Genomic DNA, 23,418 nt, shown 5'->3' on the forward strand with positions numbered 1-23,418 from the left:
ATTGGTAGAGGCCGAAAATGTAAAACACCGAATCTACTCATATATATATATATATATATATATAATAATATATATTTAATTTAATTTTACTACCCTTATAAGTATAGTATACTGAATGTTTGTTTTTAATTCAATTGACTGAACAATAGTTCAGTACCGACAAGAGAAACTTAATGACGGGGGAAAAAAAAAGAAAAAAAATGTAGTTCTGCCATTAAATTCAGAAGTTGACTGGATGGATAAATTTCTCAAACTAACTCCTCCTCGGCCTTAAAACACGCAGACAGAAACTTGCCTCCACTCACTCAACCTTAACGAGTAACTGGATTTCTATCTTATCTACTGGTGTTTAATTTACTGCATGCTCTAAAACAACGTCCTAACTGGTTTGACGTTTCTTTCACTGTTCAACCACGCAATAGCTAAAGTGGGGGGGGGGGGGTCCTGGTAATGTATATGGTTTACCGCGTAGTGCTTGGCGCGATTGCAGCTGACTGGCCTCACTGAAGTGTGTGACGGTCAGTGCACTTCAGGAACTCTTAGTATTTAACTAACTCGGAATTACTGCCTACCCACTCCCTTCCCCTCCCTTCTTAGACAAACCTTTTTCATGTGCGCCCTACATCTGATCTTAGCACTTAGAGTTATTTGTTAGACGAGCGAACAGCAAGCGGTACCGTAAGATTTAAAAATTTTAAGGATGATGATTGTAGCCTTCCATCTTCTATACTTCTGTCTCTTTCTGTCAGGTAAGATATTGAGAAATATGAAATTAATTTATGTGGTTTTTGAGTCTATAAATTGAGTAGTCTAAGACAAGGTGGTATGTTTTCAGAATAAAAAAAAAAAAAAAAAAAAAAAAATGTGGATCTACTCACACGAAAACATGCTGTGTTTGTCCTGATACTGTACACAGCTTCGCCGGAAAAGTAGCAATAAGTTCCTTGTGTCATTGAATCTACCGAACAGCAGACAAAAGGAAGTGCGTCACATCATGCGCACAGAAAAGGGAGGTGATGAAGTAAGCTGCGAGTACCACAGAGCACGAATTATACTAAGATGAGCTGGGAATTTTAAGCAACCCGACTTGTTATAAAAAAAAAAAAAAAAAAAAAAGCAAGGTGCGTGCTACCTTGAAAATACCTTCTTCAAAAGTAAGGTAGTTACTTTATTTTATTTTATTTTCTTGTTGGATTAAAAGGCGGCTGCACAGAAGTTCCAACATTACGATGTCTTAAAACACGAATATAAATAAGTAAATTTAAAAAATGGCTATGGAGTTTTGATTCAGGTAAAAACAAAATAAGGATAAGTAGATACAACAAAGAAGCATCAAACACCTATATTATATCTCGCATGTGCCCAGTCTTCACACGCTGCACGTTGCAGAACGGAAGACTCCTGATAAGAGCACTCCTCACCAATCTGGTTGCTCTTATGTGCACCCCCTTCCAACAGATCAACATCCTTCCTAAAATGAGGCCATTAGACTTGTATGCAGTACCCAAGATATATTCTGACCATTGCCTTCTACGACTGGATAATCATCTTATTTTTGCTGGAAAAATTACTGTGTATATCACAGACAAACCCCCATGAGCCGTCCTAGCAGCTAATACATTGCTCAGTAAAAAAAATTCATGTCTTGCTTCATAATTACATCGAGGTCTGTTTCATTCTGCACTACCCTGAGTGTGGTACTACACACATACCAACGTATGTTATTCTGCTGCTACCAGCATGTACCAGGAATATGTCAGTGTTAAATTTCAAATTACCACCTCACAGCTTATATGTCCAATTTTTCTATATCTTGTTACAGTAGCATACCCTGATTACCGTCATTAACTACCCTGCCAACCTCAGTATATCATCTCTAAACTTAGACATTAAGTCTGATATATCTTCATAAATATCATTAATAAAGCAACAATGAGCCCAGAGCGAACCCTGGTGGATTACACTAATAACATTAGTCCACAAAGAGCAGTGTCCATTAATAACCACTCTTTGTCTTCTCTCGTTCAATCATCTATTTATCCATAGCAGTAACTTGCCCTTAATGCGACACTGCACCAATATACACTGAGAGGACAGAAATTATGGGATACCTACCTACCTAGTAACGGACAGGCCCAACTTTCGCCAAATAAGGGCAGTCACACTGCGAGGAATCAAGTCTACTAGTTCACGAAAGCGTTCCACAGGTATTTCCATCTATGCTTGCTGCACCGCTGTCTATAATTTCATCGCATTCCTGGGTGGAGGATCCAAAGCTCGAACGGACTTTTCCACGGCATTCCATAGGTACTTCACTGGGTTGATGTCCGGTAAACGGGAAGGCTATTCCATGGTGTTAAATCTGCGAATGCTCTTCGAACCATGTTCTAGTCATCACGGCTCTGTGGTGAGGCGCATTGTCCTGCTGGAAGAGTGCATTGCCCTGTGGTTGCACGATGATCATGAAGGGAAGCAGATAGTCTGCAAGGGTGGACACATAACTTGGACCGTTCAGAGATGCATCTAACATCCAAGAGGTTCCAACGTGTGCCAGCTGAACACGCCCCAGACTATTACCGACCGTCAACCTACTTGAACAGTTCCTTGTTGACGTGTGCATAGCTTCGTGCGGTTTCCGCCAGATGCGCACCCTCCCATCCGCTCGAAATAACTGGAAACGGGACTCAACTGTCCAGGAGACCCGTCTCTAATCATCCAAGGTCCAATGCCAATGTCCTTCAGTAAAGGCGTTGAGTCGTGTATCGTGATGTTAGCAATGGCACTCTGGTGAGTCGGCGGCTCCCATAACCTATTGCGGCTAATGATCGCCTGCTAGTCTTGTGGAGATGTTTCTGACACCTCCCTCGTTGAAATCGGCGGCGATTTGTACCACTGTCGCTCTCCAGTTGGCTAAAAAAATGAGAGACAAACGTTGACGGCCACGTTCATCCACCACCTTTCTCCGCCCACAGCGCTGTCCACGATGAACGTGGCCGTCAACGTTTGTCTCGCATTGACTTGTATGCAGACTTGATTGACTTGTAAGAATCCAACACTACACTACGCAAACCAACAATAAAGCTCCCACTATCTCAGGCCTTTACAGAAATTGCACTGTCGAATGGGGGACGGTGCAATTTCTGTACCATCTCCGCGATAAAGTAACCCATGCGTCTGGCGCCTACTATCATCCCTCTTTCAAAGTCGGTTAATTCACGACATTTATCCATACTGACATCGAATTACCGTCTGCGTGAATGCGGTGTACCTATATACCTGCCGAGCGGTGGGTTCGTCCACTAGCGAGAGGGGTGACAGGATCGTGTTGCCCAGGAATCAGGTATCCCAGGAATTCTGTCCTTTCAGTGTATACAGCAGTTTTTTTTTTTTTTTTTTTATGTGCAACAGTTTCAAAAACTTTCCTGAAATCCAAGTATATGATATCAAAATTATTATTGTTGTCATCCCTTCATGATCTGCATCCCTTCATGATCATCGACATGTTGCACGATGATCATGAAGGGATGCAGATAGTCTGCAAGGGTGGACACATAACTTGGACCATTCAGAGATGCATCTAACGTCCAAGAGGTTCCAACGTGTGCCAGCTGAACACTTCATGATCATCGAGCCTTGTCGATGATCATGAAGGGATGCAGATCGCGTGTTCCGAAAGCTACTGAATTTATACTTATATTTTATTCTATACTGGGTATACTGTAAATATCTATTTGAAAAAATCATTAAACTATGGACCCCAGTACTCCAGGCCCATTTGTCACTATCAAAATTATTGTTTGCATTCAGTTACTTTGTTACAGCATCATAGTATCTAATCAGATTTGGTAGACGAGATTGTCCCTTAGCATATGCATGCTGTGATTGCAATAGAACTGTATTTCGGTCTAAATGGCCTTGCATTATTTCTTTCGCCAGTGACTCAATTTTTTTTTTTTTTTGAACAGTAGTTAAACTAACAGGTCTGTAATTACTCATGTAAACCTTTCATCTCCCTCTATGAACTGGGGATATGGTGACACATCTCCATTCAACATTTTCCTCCTGTGAATCCAAGGATGTGCTCATAATTATAGCTTAAGTTATTAAGCTATTATTAAGTTTGCTAACTTCTATTGCTGCTTCCCTTAATATAATTGAATAGGAACTACGAAACTGAGTTTTTTTTTTTTTTTATATATTTAGCTTCATCGATCTCTTTTTACTTTTCCCTAGGTTATTACAAAATTATTTAACATTTGTAAAATAATAAGAGGAGTTTACCTCAATATAGTACGTAGAACACTTCCGTATGATACTCTCCAGAAATTAAAACGAAAGAAATCGAAAAACTTACATTAATGTTAGTTTTTTATTTATTTAGTTTTTCAGGAAGCAGAGCAGGATCATTAGTTATATATCCAGTGCACCAATATGATTCATCTCCCTTTTTTCTGGTGTTTTACAAAAGTAAGGAAGTCGGTAAAACTTTAGTATCGGATAATAACGGCCGGGTCCCACTAGGGGCCCAGCGGCCAACAGGCCGGATGAACAATGGGCAAAAGAAACTACATATCACATGACCCATACATTAATTATTAAATCTCTGGCATAGACAAGGTACTGTCACTCGATACATAGAACATACGCGGAGACGGGAGAAATCCTAAATGGCCGGAGGAACAACAATCCAACACTACACTACGCAGACCAACAATAAAGCTCACACATCTCAGGCCTTTACAGAATTTGTAGTGCGACACACGAATATGGAGGGACTATATGAGAGCCTTGTCGATCAATTCGGCCCTGGAAAGATTGTGCAAGGGGGTAGAATTTTTTTTAGCCTGGTCTATACTTGTTAAATAGAAAGGGTGCAACAATAGTTGCTGAAGCTATCGAGGCAGTGTTAGGTGGGTCGGAAAACTGCTAGCTTGAGGGGGGGGATACAAAGACTAATAGATTAACAGTAGCCACTGGCAGAGGTGAAAGTGATTCTTGCACTGTTTCTATTGGAATGAGCAGAAGCCTGGAAAACAAGATGCAGGATATTTCAGAGACTGCTGGGAGTCATTGCGGTACAAGTAAACACATGGGTTGTGTTAGGGAAGCTAAGAATAGGAACAGGTGCATGTATACTTGCGTGTACACCAATGCTAGGAGTTTGGTAAATAAATTTGATGAATTTGAGGTATTGCTTAAAGCATCAAAAGCGGATATTGTTGGGATATCAGAGACGTGGTGTCACACAGATATAAGGAATGCAGAACTGGAATTTGGGGAGTATAATGTGTACAGGAAGGGAGGAGGGGTTATGCTATTACTTAAGAAACACATTAAATCCAAGGAACCAGTCGACATCGCTGGACAGTGCAGTGTTGAGTCAGTTTGGTGTGACATAAACATTGGGAGATCAAAATTGAGAATAGGAGTGTGCTGTAGGCCTAATGACTCTGATGAGTATAATAAGAAACTGTACAGGGAAATAGTGGGCCAGTAAATCAGAGAGTCTTATAATGGGGGATTTTAATTTCCCAGATATTGACTGGAATTTGTGGGTTGGTCACTCACACACTAGCAAGGCTTTTGTGGATTTATTGGATGATTGTTTTCTACATCAGCATGTTCGGGAGGCATCTACAGGGAGTAATACTCTTGATTTGATTACCAGTAGTGATTCTTCATGCATTAAGAATCTGCAGATAAATGAACCACTAGGTGGCAGTGATCACAGTGTGCTGAAGTGGGATTTACTCAAAATCAACTCTGATTTACCATCAGGGGTAAAGGGAAGGGTTTTTACTTTCGTAAAGGCGACTACGATGGTCTGAGACAGTATATAAAAATTCAATACAGTGGGACCAACTGATGATGGGACCAACAGCAAATTCAAAATGGAAAGCATTCAAAGAACTTATCTTGGAAGCTACTAGGCTTTACATACCAACTAAGAAATATTGTTCAAGGTTTAGCCTAAATGGATGTCAGATGAACTAATGAGACATATGGCAGAGAAGAAAAATGCATGGGATACATGTAAATTAACATGTGACACAGAAGCCTATGATAGATATAAGTTGAGCTGTAACCAAGTTACAAAGCTGGTTAGGCAGGCGAAGGCAGATTACGGGAAATCTTTGGCAAAGGATGCAAGGAAAAACAGCAAAGAATTCTTTACTTATGTAAACTCTAGAAGGAAGGGGATGAATCAGATTGGTCCACTTGATATCGATGGGTCAACTGTTGATGATGCTGCTGAGGTAGCTAACAAACTAAATGAAAAAATTGCATTGACATTCACACATGAGGAGTTATTCAGCGAGGGAAATGCCAGAGGTGAATTCAACTCAGGCAGTAAGCTAGATAATCTTGTAATAACTGAGAGTAAAGTGGAGGAGAAATTGTTGAAGATAAACACAAGAAAGGCACCTGGGGTGGATGGGATCTATCCAGTTATATTAAAGGAGGCAGCAAAGGAAGTAAGCAAACCCTTAGCCATAATTATGAGAGCTTCCTTGGACTCAGGAGAGGTACCCATAGACTGGAGATGTGCAAATGTGAGCCGAATTCACAAAGGAGGATCAAAGGCTGACACAAGAAATTATAGACCTGTGAGTTTAACTTCTGTTCCAGGAAAATTAATGTCAAATGCACTCGTTAAAGAAGCACTGCAGGATCATCTAGACAAGACTTCAGTTATAGTTCAGACACAGCATTGTTTTGTTAAGGGAAAGTCTTCCCTGACCAATTTGATTGGATACTATGATTCAGTCACAAAAGAACTGGATGCAGGGTATAAATTCGATATTATATACTTGGATCTTAGAAAGGCTTTTGATACTGTTGCACATGGAAGACTGTCGCACAAATTGGAGCAGTGTGGCATTGGAGGCAAATTGCTGCAATAGATTAAGGGGTGATTGAGGGGGAGAAGACAGAGTGGTAATCAATGGACACTGCTCATCGTGGACTAATGTTATCAGAGGAGTCCCTCAGGGTTCAGTGTTGGGTCCATTATTGTTTTCTGTATTTATAAATGATACTGATGATGGTATATCAAGCTTAATGTCCAAGTTTGCGGACGATACAAAGGTTGGCAGGGTTGTTAAGGACACTACTGACGCTATGCTGCTCCAACAGGATCTGGAAAGGTTGAGCAGGTGGGCTGAAAGGTGGCAAATGAAGTTTAACATTGGCAAATGTAAAGTACTACATATGGGAAATAGCAACCCCAGAGCAACGTATCAACTCTGTGGTACTACACTGACAGTGGTAGAGAATGAAAAGGACCTGGGGGTAATTGTGCAGGCGGGCTGCAAAAGTAGCTCATGGTGTCTTGTCAAATATATACAGGAATTTTTCTAGTAGGGATAAGGAGGTGATTATTCCCTTGTATAAGGCAATGGTCAGGTCCCAACTTAAGTACTGTATACAGGTCTGGAGGCCTTATTTCAAGAAGGATGTAAAGCTGCTGGAATGAGTACAAAGAAGGGCAACAAGATTGGTGAATGGAACAAAGGGTTGCTCTTACGAAGAAAGGCTTAAGTTTTACAAAGTACAATATCTGGAGACCAGGCACCGGCGAGGTGATCTGATAGAAGTGTATAAAGCCTTCAATAGTTTGAGCATGGTCAATGCCGATGGGATTCTTCCTCTTGCTCAGAATAATCACCCGAGAGGGCATAAATTCAGATTGAGGAAAGAGATGTAGGATAGATATGCGGAAATTTGTCTTTAGTCAGCGGGTAGTTGGTTGGTGGAACAGACTTCCATCCCTTGTTGTGGAAGTTGATAGCCTAAATAAATTTAAGGCTCAGCTGGACAGGTATTTCGAACGAACGGAGGGGTGAAGTGGAATTTTTTTATTTTTTTTTTGACTGATGCTGCATAAGCTTGCTTTCTTGCATCATATGCCTCTACTAATGCTAATAACACAAACGCGGAGTTGTTGGGGTGGGGGGGGGAACCTCCGGTTCCACTTGACAATCAACAGTGTCTGTTTTATACACATTGCATTCACCATATTCAAATTCTGCATCCCTTATGTCTGAATAACATCAAGTCTCGATATCCCTACAGTGCTGGCACTTGATGACATAACAAGTACTTAACTCCTACTTCAAATTCATCAAATTTATTCAGTAAGCTCCTAGCATTAAAAGGTACGTACAAGTACACGTGCAACTGTTTTTACTCTTAGTTACCTTAACCCAGCCCATGTATTTGCTTGTTCCATGATAATCCCCAGCAGGCCTTGTAAACCCCCAAAACGTAATTTTCCTGCTACATATTCCAATAGAAGCAGTGCATGTATCATTTATACCTCTGCCTGTAGCTGCTGTTAACGGTTAGTTTGTGTATCCCTCCAAACAAGTAGTGTTCTTATCCACTTATCTGCCTCAATAGCCGAAGCAAATATTCTTGCAAACCTGCTATTTACGTTTTGTTTTTAATGAAAACCCCAAACAGGAGAGGTATTAGAACCTACATTACCGTGTTTGGGTTGGAGGTTGAAAAGACGAAAGAAGATATTTGTTGACATTAAACTTCAACTTCTGTAGACTGTAATTTTCAGGAAATACGTATGGAGGAATGTTGTTCCAGAAAACGGCGGTTGAATGAATAAACAAGGAAGTTGGACAGAAAATGGATATTGACTAGTGATGGCACGTGGTGGGACTGTTTTGAAAGAGAGAGTGGGAATTATAAAAGCCAATTCAGAAGAACGGTGCCCATGGAAGTATCTGTAGAAAAAGCATGCAGCAAAAACAGTACGTCTATGAGAGAGCGAGTGGAGAGACTCTTTTGGAGACGAATCATTAATTAAATCTAACTGCCCTCTTCTGAATGGAATCTAGAAGCGTGAGAGAGGTTTTGGGGGCACTGCCCAATATGTAGGAACAATGTTCAATGGTAGTGCGGATTTGCGATTTGTACAGAGTGAACAGCTGTTTGGAAAAAAAAGTAATGTCGAGAGCAAAAGAGAAAAACCAAGTTTTTTAGATGCAGAGGAAGCAATATTTGTAATGTGCTTGTGCCAAGAGATATTAGAAGTCAGGGTTATCCCCAAAACAGATATATCATCTTGCTTAGAAATCGGAGTGTCACGAAAGATAAGCATAAGAGCACAAGATGAATCTTTTTTGAGAGATATAAGACAGAAGGATTTTAGAAGGATTGAAATCAACTAAATTGCCTTTACCCCAATGGAGAGTTACCTGGAGATCGGCATTTAAGGAATTGTTGCGGATATTCGAGAAGTTGAAGCGGATTGAGCAGGAAAGTGGAATGCAATGTGCTGTCATCGGCAACACTATGGATAGGATTTACGGTCAATGGAAGAAGGTCATTAATATACAAGAGGAAAACAGTGGGGGAAAGAATTGAACCTTGGGGGTCATTAGCATTAGTGGAGAAGTTAGAAGACAGAGATTTATCATCTACCATCACCGTCAAGTGAGCGATAAGAAAGAAAACTGGATAACCAAGTAGGCCTAGTGTATTTGAGCAAGTAGGCCTAGTGTATTTTATAGGTAGGTTACACGCACAGGGAGCAAGGGGTTACACTGTGTTACACGCACACTGCGCGTATAACACAGTGCTATCGTCACCGGCCTTCTCACACCGAGTGGAAAAGGCCCGGATTCGAATCCCGCCGATGACGCGAGGAACTTGAATGGGCCTTAAAACTCCGTGGCTGAGTAGTTAGTCGATCTCAGGCGTACATAGCAAGGTTTCCTCCCCCCCCCCCGCCGCCAGAAACTGGTGTTTTTCGTCCAGCGAATACATGCATTTACAGACACAAATACGGGTGTACCTAATATAAATACCTAATATAATAGTTTAGTTTGGTTCGGTGCAGCACACTGCCGGTTTCTTGAAACTGTTTCAATCATCGTCTTATCGATTGTTCCGTAGTTGGATCCAGTGGTGGACTGGTCAGGATGTCAGCTTGCCCGATGGCAAGTGGGCCCCCTTGCAATAATATTAGACAATATGTTAAAAATTGTTAATGACCTTTTAGTAGCTTGAAAATATAATAGTTGTGGGTGGGGTCCCCTTTGTCTCCTGGCAACCAATATTTTTATACCCAGTCCGCCAGTGGTTGGATCATTCTGTAATTCCATTTTGAAAACAACTCTTTACAGTCATTGGAGATTTGTTATCTCACTGCCATAACACGCACATTGCTTTCTCCCGCGCTGTCACAAAGCTTGCTAGGATCAAGGCTGCCATTCTCATGAGAAAACTCATTGAGTTGCTTTGATAACTGCAGCAAACCATTTAAAGATAAGATTACAATAAAATTTTAATCGAGCTTCATGAGGAGGTGAATAATTTATGGACACCCTGTATAATGCAAGTAAATCAGAGTTCAGTTAGTCAAAAGAATGGCGCAATTCGCCATTGACCTGGCGAATTGCTCCATGAACTCTACAATTATAGAGTTTATGAACAAGAGTGATTCAGTCATCATTATTGTTAGAAATCGAAAAATATCAGATACTCTGATTGGTTACTTACACATGGCATGTGCAGTGTGTCATGTACTTTTCTAGTGTATTACTGTCTGCTTCGAATTCAACCTGGACCGTATATTGAGAGGATGGGACTTATCGTACAAAATTACGAAGAAAACCATAATATTTGGAATTGATACCAATGCTAGTTTCGCTCTGCGGTGGAGGTGAGATACTGATCAAGGAGGAGAGATATTATGAAAAAGGTACAGGTATCAAATTTTAGTGTTAATAGTGGCAAATGATGCAAGAAAGCAAGCTTATGAAGCATCAGCAAAAAAAAAAAAAAAAATTTCCACATCACCTATCCATCCTCTCAAATAATTTATCTAGCTCCTCCTTAAATTTATTCAAACTACCCACTCCAACAACAGATAGAAGTTTGTTCCAAAAATCAATCACCCGCTATGAAGGCAAACTGTGCCTTCACTCGGAAGGCAAACTTTTACATATCTATCCTGCAACCGCCCATCCTCAATTTGAAGTTATGCCCATCCTCCTGTGTGAACCAAGAAGAATGCCATCAGCATTGAGCTTAGCCAACTATTCAAGAATTACTCACCTCAATCAGATCACCTCGGAAGTGCCTAGTCTCCAGAGCTGGAATTTGCAGAACTGAAGCCTTTCTTGATAAGACCACCCTTTTGCTCCCTTCACCAATCTCGTGGCCTTTCTACAATCGTTCCAGCAGATCTACATCCTTTCTAAATGGGATAATTACCTCCTTATCCATGCTGGGAAAGTTTCTGTATATCATGGACAAAAGCTCATGAGCTTTTCTTTACATTAATCTGGGATTAATGACTAAGATGCCTAGTCTCTCAGATCCTATCTGAGAATAAGTAACATTAGTCTTCTCCTTAGGTGAAACGTTACTTATTCGAAGTAGTGCAATATCATGGCAACTCGTTGTGAAGATATTCACAATATGAGATGTAACTTAAAACGATGCCGCCTTATAAATACAGTGAAACTTCCCTTTAACGGACAGCCATGGGGAACGAAAATGTGTCCGTTAGAGAGAAGTGTCCGCTAACAAGAAGTCTGAGGGAGAAAAAAAAAAAGAAAGAAAGAAAAATCGTTAAACGTTTAATGTAAAATTAAATTAAAATATATACAGATTTTGAACAATATTTTTGTAAATAATATACAATTACATACACAAGAGATACAGTAAAATCGTTAAACGTTTAATGTAAAATTAAATTAAATTATACACAGATTTTGCACAATATTTTGTAAATAATATACATACAATTGTGCTATGCATATTATGACTTTATCTTAAGAAAAATACATACAGTAATCACTTATTTTCTTCTGCACCTTCTTCCGGCTGATAATTTTGTTTTTGGAGTGAAGAAACCATCGAAAGTCCTTCAGTATCTTTTTCAGCGGCGAAAAACATTTTTAAACGATTGATTTGTATGAGCGCTTCTTCTATTTTCATCGGTGGTTCGTCGTTAATATGTTCTTCGACAGAATGACCTCCTTCCGTTTCTTCATCCTCATGAGGAACTTCATAGAAAAATATCGACGATAATGTCGCTGATATCTAGAGCACCATCTTCTGTAGTGATGTTCGAGTCTATATCTTTGTAGCCAGGGTCACTTGTAGCTGAAGTATCGTACATTATCAATAGATGTTGAAGTTCTTGTTCTTCTTGGTGCTCCACATTGCTGTTCACAACTTCAATTTTTGCGTTTGAGAAGCCAGACTTTACAAAACAGTTCACGACAGTTTGTTTTCTAATTGCGTTTACTGAAGAGGAAATCCATTGAATCGCATCTAGGATGCTGATTTTCTTTGCAAGGTCACTCGCACATGTTACATCGTTCATGTTTGCAATGAGATGTCTTAAAACACGTTTTCTGTAGTGAAGTTTAAAATTTTTTATTATCCCTTGATCCAAGGGCTGACACTCTGCAGATGTGTTTGGTGGAAGAAAAACGATTTGAATGTTGGACAATTCAATGTGCGGGTGAGATGCAGCATTATCCATGAAAAGAATAATTTTTCTATTTTGACGAATCAAGTTTTGGTTAAAGTGACTTATCCATTCGCTCATGATATCTCGTGTCATCCACGCTTTTTTATTAGAGTTCCAGTCAACATTCAAAAGACTCAACTTTATGCCCTTGAAACAACGAGGATTTTGTGGTTTTCCTATAACAAGAGGTTGTTCAAAGTCTCCCAGCATATTTGTACACAATAGTACAGTCAAGCGTTCCTTAGAAATTTTTCCGCCCTGGCACTTTTCGTTTTTTAGACTCATTGTTTTTTCAGGAAGAGCTTTAAAAAACAACCTTGTTTCGTCACAGTTGTAAATATCCTTAGCTTCAAAATCACGACATAACTCTTCCAATTTGACGGTCCACTCTGTTACAACCCCAGTATCAACAGATCCACCTTCACCACTTACGGTTTTCCAAGAAATTTTATGCCGAGTTTTGAACTTGTCTAGCCATCCCACAGAAGCTTTGAACTCATTTACTCCCATAGATTTCGCAACCTCCAAAGCCTTTTCCCTATTAATGGGAATTTTTTTAGCAAATTCGCGACAAAACCATTCATACGTAACATTGTCAATTTGAGTTTGAGTTTTCGGGAATGATTTTTGAACCTGATCATTTCCGCGTTGCCAAAATTGTTTGAGCAGTTCATTTTTTTTTTCTTTAGGATGTCGCTTACCTTTCCGATTTTGAATTTTGCAGCGAGATTGCGAACACTATTTTTTTGCCGATCATACGCATTAATGAGTTCGACTTTATCTTTTAAAGTTAAATGTTTACGAGAAGACATTGTGCACTTCACACGACACTGAACAAAACTGAAAACTGAAACTGAAAAGACGAAAGGCCGACCAAATTCCCCCCCCCCCTACACACACCGAATTCATCAGAAGTTTTACAGGTGCCTTAAAATTCTTGAAAAGGGTTTAGAACCGCGACGTAAACCTTGATAAAATTCAGAGAATCGGAAATAGAAAATAAACACACGATTGAGGCAATACGTGGAAGAAACGTTCCTAGAAAAAGGGCCGTGAGCTCGCCCGCTGTCCGTTATGGGGAGATCAAATTAAGTGCTAATCTAAACGAAACAGTGCAGATTGCCTGTCCGCGTCCGTTACAGAGAATGTCCGCTAGACAGAAGTTGAAAACACGTTAAAACCAATGGAGGTGAGTTGGGGATTTGAAAATGTCCGTTGTAGAGAGATGTCCGTTAACGAGAGGTGTCCGTTAGGAGAAGTTTCACTGTATTCTGTTTATTCAGAAATGGCTGTGTATTAATGATGCTATTGCACTTAATATATACATAGTCAGGGATTAATGTTACCCACACGCAGTATCTTGTATTTGTCGATATTAAACTTCAAATGCCATTTCCCAGCCCATCTGCCTAATTTTTTTAGATCTTGTTGCTACTTTTACCCTCATTACTATCATTAACCGAACTGCAACCTTTGTATAATCTTCAAATTTAAACATGATATACCTTCATCAATATCGTTAATCAATATGGAAAACGCTATTCCTTTATCTATAGCAGTAACTTACCCTTAATTCCACAATATACAAATTTCCAATTTGTATATTCAATCTTTTATGTTCAACAGAATGAAAATCTTTCCGGATATCAAAGTACAGGGTATTAAAGTATCCTTATGGAGAGAGCTCTGGAGCGAGTTCTAAGGCTCATACTGAAGAGAAATTTGGACAACAGGTACAATAAAGAATACGCGCTCGTCGTTTATTGGGAAAAATAAAATAGTTACAAAATTTGTCACTGTATGGCGCGTAACTATCTTAGTTACGATTATGCAAATAACTTACGTTATTTGCATACTCGTAAGTTATTGCCACAGCGCCACTACCCAGATCTACTGTACTGTATAAAAGCAAAGCAGTCTCTTCAAAATCATACAGTAGATGTTTGCCTGCATCACAGCAGCAATGCCAACAACGTTCCAGGAAAAGGCACTACAGTATTAATTTTTTTTTCTGTTTATACTGCGGCACGACAACCAAGTCAGTAGAGTTTACAATAAATCGTCAATACAAATATTTATCGTATTTAGTAGTCACGGGCTTGAAACCCGGTCCACTCAAGGAACGCGTGCTATGCATTCTTGCCCTGACCACTGGGTTATTTCAGGCCTTTATTAGTGAAGCTGTACTATCAGAACAGCAACAATGCGGCTGCGGCTATCGGAGAATTCCGGCGTCAGAAGCACATAAGGCCCACGTGGACCTATGACTGTTTGTGCTGTCCGCAAAATGATTTCGAAATTTGAAGCGACAGGACATCTTGGTGTTCAACCAGTAAGAGGTCGAAAACGAGTGGACTCCTCTCGTGTTGAAGATGTGGCTATGACTGTTGTAGATTTATCAAGTCAATCTCCATGTGGCAGCGCAAGTGTACCAGCTGTTTCTCGTGAAGTGGACATGCCGTATCCACTGTAAGGCTAGTAACGTTGGGTCCCATTAGAGGCTCAGCGGCTAAATGACCAGATGAACAACGGTACATAACACTACACTGTACAATACCCATACACTTAAATCTCTGGCATTTACAATGTACTGTATCACACGACAATGTAAACTCACGGTGATGGGAGAAACCCCTGGTACCGTTCGACCCTCAACACACTGAACACAAAGGCTAGTAATGTGTCAGGTGTTGCGGTACTATCCTTACAAGATGCACATTCTACAGCAGCTAAAGCATGGTGATGCAGATATTCGTTTCACACACGCACTTCAGTTCCTGGTGCGATGGACAGTGGATATCACTTGGCTATGAACATCCTTTGGAGTGATGAAGCCCATTTCTGCTTAAATGGACAAATGAATACGCACAACAGTCGCATTTGGGCAACAGAAAAATCCTCGAGTTATCCAAGAGGTCCCGTTGCATTCTTGAACAGGTAACACCGACTGGACCCCACACCTGTTCCGTCATTGGACAACGATATTATGAAATGTTGGCAAATTTCGCAATACCAGAGCTGCAACAACGTGGGTGCCTTCGGGATACCATATTCATGCAAGATGGTGCGCCACCCCGCATCCACCGTTGTGTCCAAAGATTGCTAAGGCAACCATCTACAGACGAACGGGTCATCAGCCATTGAATCCAGACATGGTTGTGGGTTTTTTTGAAGAACCAGGTGTATCGGAAAGGATGTCAAATTCTGGCAGATCTGTAGGACAGCATTAAACGTCATGTGCTGGCTATTGCAGTTGTTCAATGCAATTCGTCAACAACAGTCAACTGTTGTTGACCAAAATGGAGGACACATTGAACAATTGTAGCGCTGTTCAAGTGATTTGTATTGCCACAGCGCCATAGTGTGACAAATTTTGTAACTAATTTTTTTTCCCAATAAATGGCGAGCTCATTCTTTATTATACCTGTTATCCAAATTTCTCTTCAGTTCGAGCCTTAGAACTCGCTCCAGAGCCCTCTACATAGGGATACTTTAATTTTAACAACCCTGTACAGTAAGACCCACGTATCCGCTGGGGATACGTTCCAAGACCTACCGTGGATGGCTGAAACCGCGGATATAAGCCAACACCTGCTGGCCCCATATATAACGTGATTTTCTTATACATACATACGTATAATAAAGTTTAATTGATAAATTAAACTTTATTATACGTATACACACAATAAGACATTACCAACATTAAATACGGTAATAAAAAAGTACAGCAGAATCTCGATTTACCGGCACACTCGAAGACTCCAAATTAAAAAAAAAAAAAAAAAAAAAAAAAACAGAAATCATAAAATTCAAATAATAACTAGAATAGGTATAAACAGATATTTTGCAAGTCGTAAATAAGAGACAAGCGGCATTATAAGTCGCCATTGGGAGATTAGTGTACCTATTATCTTGCAATCCCCGCTGTCTTCACACCCGCCGCTTAAAAAAAAAAAAAAAAAAAAAAAGAGACCAAATGTTTAGTTTGTTTTAGTGCGTCGCGTCGCAAAAGGACACATTTTGTTTCGCTATTTATGTCAGGAATGTCGTAATTTTTTTTTTTTTTTTTTTTTAGAAATCGCGAAAATGATGGGCAAACGCATGAGTTGTGCTTTCAAATTAAACAAAAACTTTAAATTATTCAAAAGTTTGAAAACGGTACATCCGTTAAATCTCTAAAGAACCATTATAATGTTGGTGACCAAGCCATACGCGACATTGTAAAAAAATAAAGGGAAGCTATTCGATTTAAAATCGACATGTATAGTATCTTATGTAAGGCGGCTTCCAAATGCTAGTTCAACTCCGCCGTGGTACACTGTGATGTTACAAAAACTCTGCAGAAAGGCCAGAAATGTGTTTAATGCTATGTTTGTGCCGTGTATGTGTTTGTTATGTTCTTTAGTTGTTTCTGGCCGGTTTGCTATCAGGAAGCAACAAGCACCAGGGTGGTGCGTCCTGATACCCGTCTACGCCGCGAGGAGACGGGCCACAACTTAGCGTGGCAGCAAACCTCGAGTGTTACGTACTGAATGTCGAAATCGTTCAAAATATGAGCAAATAAAATTAAATTTAACAATAAATTTAAAAAAAAAATCAGAAAAATTAAAGATAAAACGGCAGATGAGGACCTCGCCTCAGGACCAGCCTGAGGTTAGCAGGAAATAGAAGTCAAGAAGACACAGTGATGTCACTCGGCGTCATACACGTTTGTTAACCAACTGTCCAAGTCGAAGACGGTGGTGAAGATAGTACTTGAGCTAAAAAAATGGTGGTAGTGACGATGGTGATGGTATCACGAGATGGCGATGATAGAGATGCTGGTCTGGACTGGAGGTAGAGTTGGAATAGGAGTAGTATCTGAAATTGGAGCAATACAATGATTTGCCCACGTCTGGCAAAGGCGTTATGTACAAAATCATGCAGAAGATGAAATTTTTCTTTGGAGTCCAAGAGAGAAGACTCATTGCCTGTGGAGAATGGTTGACGCATAGTAGACAGAGGCTGACAAAGGTCCAAGTAATATGGACAGGTGAAAAGAACATGCTGCCAGTCTTCTGGGCTGCCACAGTTACAGAAGGGTGAATCAGACATGTTAAACATAGCAAGTTTAGCATGAAGGGAACCATGACCAGTTATAAGAAAAAGAGTGTGGAGACTCGGGCTGAACCATTTTAGAATATACTTTTGTAAGGCAAAGGACACAGATGGAATAAACTTTCTTTTGAAGAATAGGATGACCGCCGATCTTGCCAGAGTTGAACCAGGTGGTTCCAGTAACGAGTTGTTTCGGTTTTAGGATCGCAGTGGATATTAACAATGAAGTCTAAAAAGTCAACTGGAATGACATGTCTAAGGTAATAGCAAAAACCTCGATAAGCGATTTGAAGATCCAGAGGTAGGCAACCGTTTAAAACCTGGAGCGCAGCTGTCGAGACAGTGCGATAGGTACGACTCATCATTAAGAGCATACGTCTTTGGATAGAGGGGAGTTTCTTTTGGATGGCAATCTTCTTAGTGTACCAAAACCAGGCGCCATAGGTACAAATCGGAACAAACACCACTTTGTACAAAAGACGAAGGGTATGATGGTTAACACCCTAGGATTGATGCGAAAGACGAACAAGCATAGATGTATACTTGGCTATTTTATCATGAAGGTGCAAGATATGTTTCAGGAAGTTTAACTTACGATCTAAAATAATACCCAAAAATTTATGTGAGTGAACCGTGGAGACAGAACGACCAGAAAGTTTAACAATCGGAGGCCTGAAAAATGTTAAGGTTGCCCTTAAGATAAAGAAGCTTAATCTTGTTAGGAGAAATGGTAAGTTTATTAATAGCGGACCAAGGGCACAGATCACTCATAATACTACTGGCAGTACTTTCCAAAGAAGCACGAGAATTAAGGGCAAGAAAGCTTAGATCATCGGCATATGCTATTTTAGAAGCATTGGGAGTTGAACGGAGAAGCCACTCTCTAGAACCAAATCCCAGACGAGGGGACCAAGCACCGAACCTTGTGGGCATCCTCGAGAGACAGAACGACTAAGTTGCTGAGTTCCAGAAATGACTTGTACAGAATGGTGGAGAAAGTAGTTGCAGGTTAAGTTGTAGAGTTGTGAGGAGCATCGAGCAGACCTGAGGTGAGCAAACAAGCTGTCCCACCAAAGGGAGTCAAAGGCTCCAGAGAAATCTACAAAAACCCCTCTACCACTAACTATCCACAGTGAGGAGCCATCTTCATCCCTATTCAACCTACAGCATTCTGATGTCACCACTGTTTTTGTCGCCATCCCTCCCTTAGAAAGTAATCCCATTCTCCTAGGGGAATTTTTATACTTGACTCCCCCCCCCATGTGACAGACAGGAACCCACAAAACTTGCAGAGCCCACCTCCTAATTTAGCCACGGACTTGTTGTGGGCATCATTTGCCATCATTCCAAACAATCTTCCAGTACACAGTACTCTCGCCCGATAATCCGAACTGTCCCGGTTATCCGAATTGCATGGAAATGGAGGGGAAATCAGATAAAAACAAGGATTCCCTGACCCAAAGTCAGAGTGACGATCCCGTCATCGTCGACCAAACAGAGGAAGTGGAGGACACCCGATCAGGTGCTCCCCAAAGAAAGCAGAAAAACCAAGACGAGTCCTAGGTTGGAGAGGGAAACTCGTTCCCAGAGGGGGAGGCGAGGGAACTGCTAGATATCACTGCATCTCCAAAGGACCCCCAGCGCGGAGAAGACGCAAGAATGACTGCTGGGCCTACCTTGCCAGAGGGCACACTCCAGGAAAAAAACGTTGTACCTTAAAACGGCACTGGAGACTATTCAAAGACCACCCAAACAGAGTATCCACTGGACTTCGGTCCCAGATTGTAATAATCTTTAACAAACTGGAAGCACTCCTGAACGAGACCCATTTAGAAAGTGAGAGAGCGATGGCTAAGCTCCAAGCATATATGGAATGTGGCGCAAACAAAATGCTACAGCGTGCGCCCACATATACAGAAATGCCGAGGAAACCATCAAACATGATAGAAAACACACAAACCAAAGGCCAGCTGGCCAAAGGGAAAACTCTGCCCCTAACATTGTCGTGCTGAGACCCCTCATCACAGACAACACCACCTCCAGCGAAAGCATAAAAATCTACGTCATAAAAAGAATTATCCGATGAACTGAAATCAACACGAATTAAAACAATTAGGAAAATAAGAAACCCAGGAATCGTTATAGAGAACGAAATTAAAGAGGAAGCTAGCCAAATAATGACAAACCCTAAAATTACAAATTTAGGGCTAAAAGCGGAAGCACTGAAAAGGAAAGGGGCCCTCAATTAAAATCTACGGCTTAGATGCCAATATAACACCAAAGGAACTAACCACCGAAATATATGTCAGAAACCTACAGAGATCCCTACCAGAAACGCTATCAAACCCATGACAGGCAACTCCAAGAACTGGGTTGTAGAACTCAGCCCAATAGCATGGCAAGTCCTTGCAAAACAAACGCGGATATTTGTCAACTGGAAAAGCCACAGATTCAATGAACACACAGTGGTTTCCAAATGCTATAGGTTTGGCCACACAACCCACACTTGCACACAAACCACCCCGACAAAGGCCACTGCACCGACAAAGGCCACGACTACAAGGACTGCCCAAAAAACGACGAAGAACCAAAATGCGCTAACTGAAAAAGCCAAAAACTGGATGCAGCACACTCACTTAGAGACAACTATGCCCCATCTATATAAAAATCAAGAGCTTAAACCAATCCAAAATTGATTATGGCAGTACACCTTAAACCTTGTGACACTACAACAGTTAAATTCATCCAACTAAATGCGCAGAGGGCAAGGGCCGTAACCGATCAGGTTAGGCTGAAGGCCGACGAAATTAACGAAGATATCATCATCCTGCAGGAACCGTGAACCCACTCCAAACTCGTCAGAGGGTATCCAACTCAACTATAAATTAATACAGGCAGAAGAAATCACTCCATGGGCTGTAATCCTAGTTAGAAATCCGGATATTACAGCCACCAAAATATCCCACTGTACATGGCCTGGGCGGCTTGTGCCCAAGTCATCACCGCACTTGGCACCTTTTATGTCATTTCTCTATACTGCAGACCTGGTAAGGACATCACCACAGCTACCAGATACCTGGAACACGCCACCAACCTACTACGAGGAGAAAAAAAATCATTATTGGGGCTGATGCAAATTGCAGATCCCCGGCCTGGTACAGCTACATCCCCGACAGACAAGGTACCAGGAATGGGCAGCTATTAGAGGAATTCATTGCGAGCTTTTCCATCGCCGTCCTCAACAGACCAAACCAGCTGCCAACGTTCTTTAACCTCCGATTTGAAGCAACAATCGATGTCTCCCTCGCCACCCGAAATATAGTAGGCAACATCACTGATTGGACGGTTCAGGACACCTGGACTACATCCGACCATAGGGTCCTGAGCTATCATTTCAACAGGAACTTGCATCAACAACCACCTGCAGAAAGAATTCTCCACAGTTATGCACTGCAAACGGCAAACTGTGACCTATTCCAGGAAACCCTGACAGCGAACAAGAATAGAAGAATAGAATAACTAACCACTGCCAGAAACCGTAAACGATCAAAAGAAAACGGCTGAAACCAGGGGCTGTCATGGTGGAACCATGAATTACAACACCTCCGCAAGGAAGTACAGAACAAAAGGACAAACTTCCAAAGGGCTAGACGGTCATGGCCTTCGCAGGAGGTAGAAGCACTCAGAAATCTACAAACTACTACTATTTGTATAACAGAGAGGTACGAAACTCCTATACCGCCCTTATACGGAAAACCAAAAGAGAATGCTGGGAGATGCTAGTGACAAATACGGGAAACGCTGACCCCTGGGGTGTCGTGTACAAAGTAGTCACGAACAAACTCCCCAGAGGGCAGGTACTTACAACCACAGTCACACCACAAGGAGACGAAACTTGCTCGTGAGAAGCATAAATAAACAACATCTTAGATGCCACCTTCCATCCCCAAATCCAGACCTGCATATGCAATGACAATTACCAAACAGAGAATGAAGAACCACAATTCACCAAAGACGAACTCATTCTGGCTACCTCACGCATAACAGCAAAGAAATGTCCTGGCCCAGACCTCCTGGAGCCGGAAATCATCAAAAATGTCGCTGAAAGAGAACTAGACCTATTTCTCCAACTCTTCAACCTGTGTTTGACTGCGGGATCATACCCGCAGGATTGGAAAACGGCTGTCAAACTAATAAATAAAAATCCAACAAAACCACCAAAACAGCCATCCTCCTATAGACCAATAGCTCTCCTCACCATCATTAGCAAACTCTTTGAACGATTATTACTATCAAGAATAAACCATCATTACCAACTGCCAAACACAGTTGCCCGTTGGTAATGATGGTTTAAACCCGTACCTCACCAAACCAGTACGGATTTAAATCAGGTCGATCTACTGTTGACACTCTCCAAAGTTTAATTACTCAAGCACAAGAAACGAAGAAAAAAAATACTTCCCAGCCATATCCATTGACTTTGCCGGAGCGTTCGACACCTTATGGTGGCCGAGCGTCCTGGGTCGGCTCTGGCAGGCAGGGGTGCCTGACAACCTATTCAATGCCTGTCGTCTAGAATGAATTGCTTAGTAGTTCTGGGCACTTTACTGGCATGGTCTCTGCCTTATTATCATATAGAAGACGACTGGGACACTGCAGGCAGAAGCTACAGAATACCTTCTCCCACGAGCCTGGAAATCTCCCTTGCTAGTACATGCATTCCTATGAGCAGGATGTTATTTTTATTTTCCTGTGTCGGAATGCTGCTGATGCCCGACTGGGTGCAGGATGCTGACCCCCATTATCGAGGGTGTGGGATATCATCGTCCACGTAGCAACCTTGTGGGCTTTCCATTGACTTTTATTTCCCTCTCCCCGGAGACGTGGCCTCTTGGATCCCACTTCCTTATCTACCTCCTTTTCAAATCCCTAAGGTGGATGCTTCCACCTACATTCACCTCTTTACTTCTACTTCCTCCCCTGTCCCCACTCTATTACTTTTCACTGCTATATTATTATTAGAGAGAGAGAAGGGAATCACCAAGAAAGAGAAGAATGATTATATCCAGCTCAGGACACTGGATGTACCAAGCCAATACTCACCTATAGGAATCCCTTTCCCTATATCTTTACTCTACCACAGGTGACCCCCAAATTCCACTTTTGCCTAGTGACTAGCCCACCATCACTTTAACTCCTCCCCTCTGGAGCAGGATGGGCTTCTTATTCTAGAGGCTATCCCCACTGTCACCCACCTTTACTACTGCCCCACTGCTCTTATCCTGTCTTATCCCCTACTCACATTAAAACTAAATTATTATAAATAAATAAATACATAAATTTTCTGTTTATACTCCGGCACGACAACCAAGTGAGTAGAGTTTACAATAAATCGTCAATACAAATATTTATCGTATTTAGTAGTCACGGGCTTGAACCCCGGTCCCCACAAGGAACGCGAGCTATGCACTCTCGCTCCTGACCACTCGGCTACGTCAGGCCTTATATTAGAGTCACCTGGAAAGTCACTTTCCAGGTGACACAATACAGAAACAATACCCACGTGTCTTGTGTCTATAAATTGCTTACGTTCTTTGGTAGATTTTCCTGATTTGCTGGACAAAAAACCCAGTTTTTCTACGAGAAAAAAAAATCTTACGCCTGAGCCAATTAACTCAGCCACGGAGTGAAAAAAGCCCATAAAAGTTCCTCATGTCACTCGGGCCTTTTCCACGGGGTGGGGGAGGACAGTAACGATATCACTGCGCTACACGCCCCTACTCACACTATCTCTCCATCTTTCTTTCTTTATT

At 41.3% G+C, this 23,418-nt stretch overlaps 1 protein-coding gene across 1 annotated transcript in view; it reads left to right on the forward strand.

Moving 5' to 3' along the window:
* The first annotated feature begins 492 nt into the window (after positions 1-492).
* LOC150085755 (protein Skeletor, isoforms B/C-like) overlaps positions 493-23,418 on the forward strand; it is a 120,681-nt gene continuing 97,755 nt past the window's right edge. Inside the window, exon 1 of the mRNA XM_090374680.1 lies at positions 493-749. Coding sequence (XP_090230806.1) covers positions 701-749 — 49 coding nt within the window. The 5' untranslated portion in view covers positions 493-700. The remainder of the gene's footprint in view (positions 750-23,418) is intronic.

This window comes from Mastigoproctus giganteus, chromosome 5 (genome assembly GCF_048544385.1).
Source record: "Mastigoproctus giganteus isolate SK-2022 chromosome 5, ASM4854438v1, whole genome shotgun sequence".
Lineage (NCBI taxonomy): Eukaryota > Metazoa > Arthropoda > Arachnida > Uropygi > Thelyphonidae > Mastigoproctus > Mastigoproctus giganteus.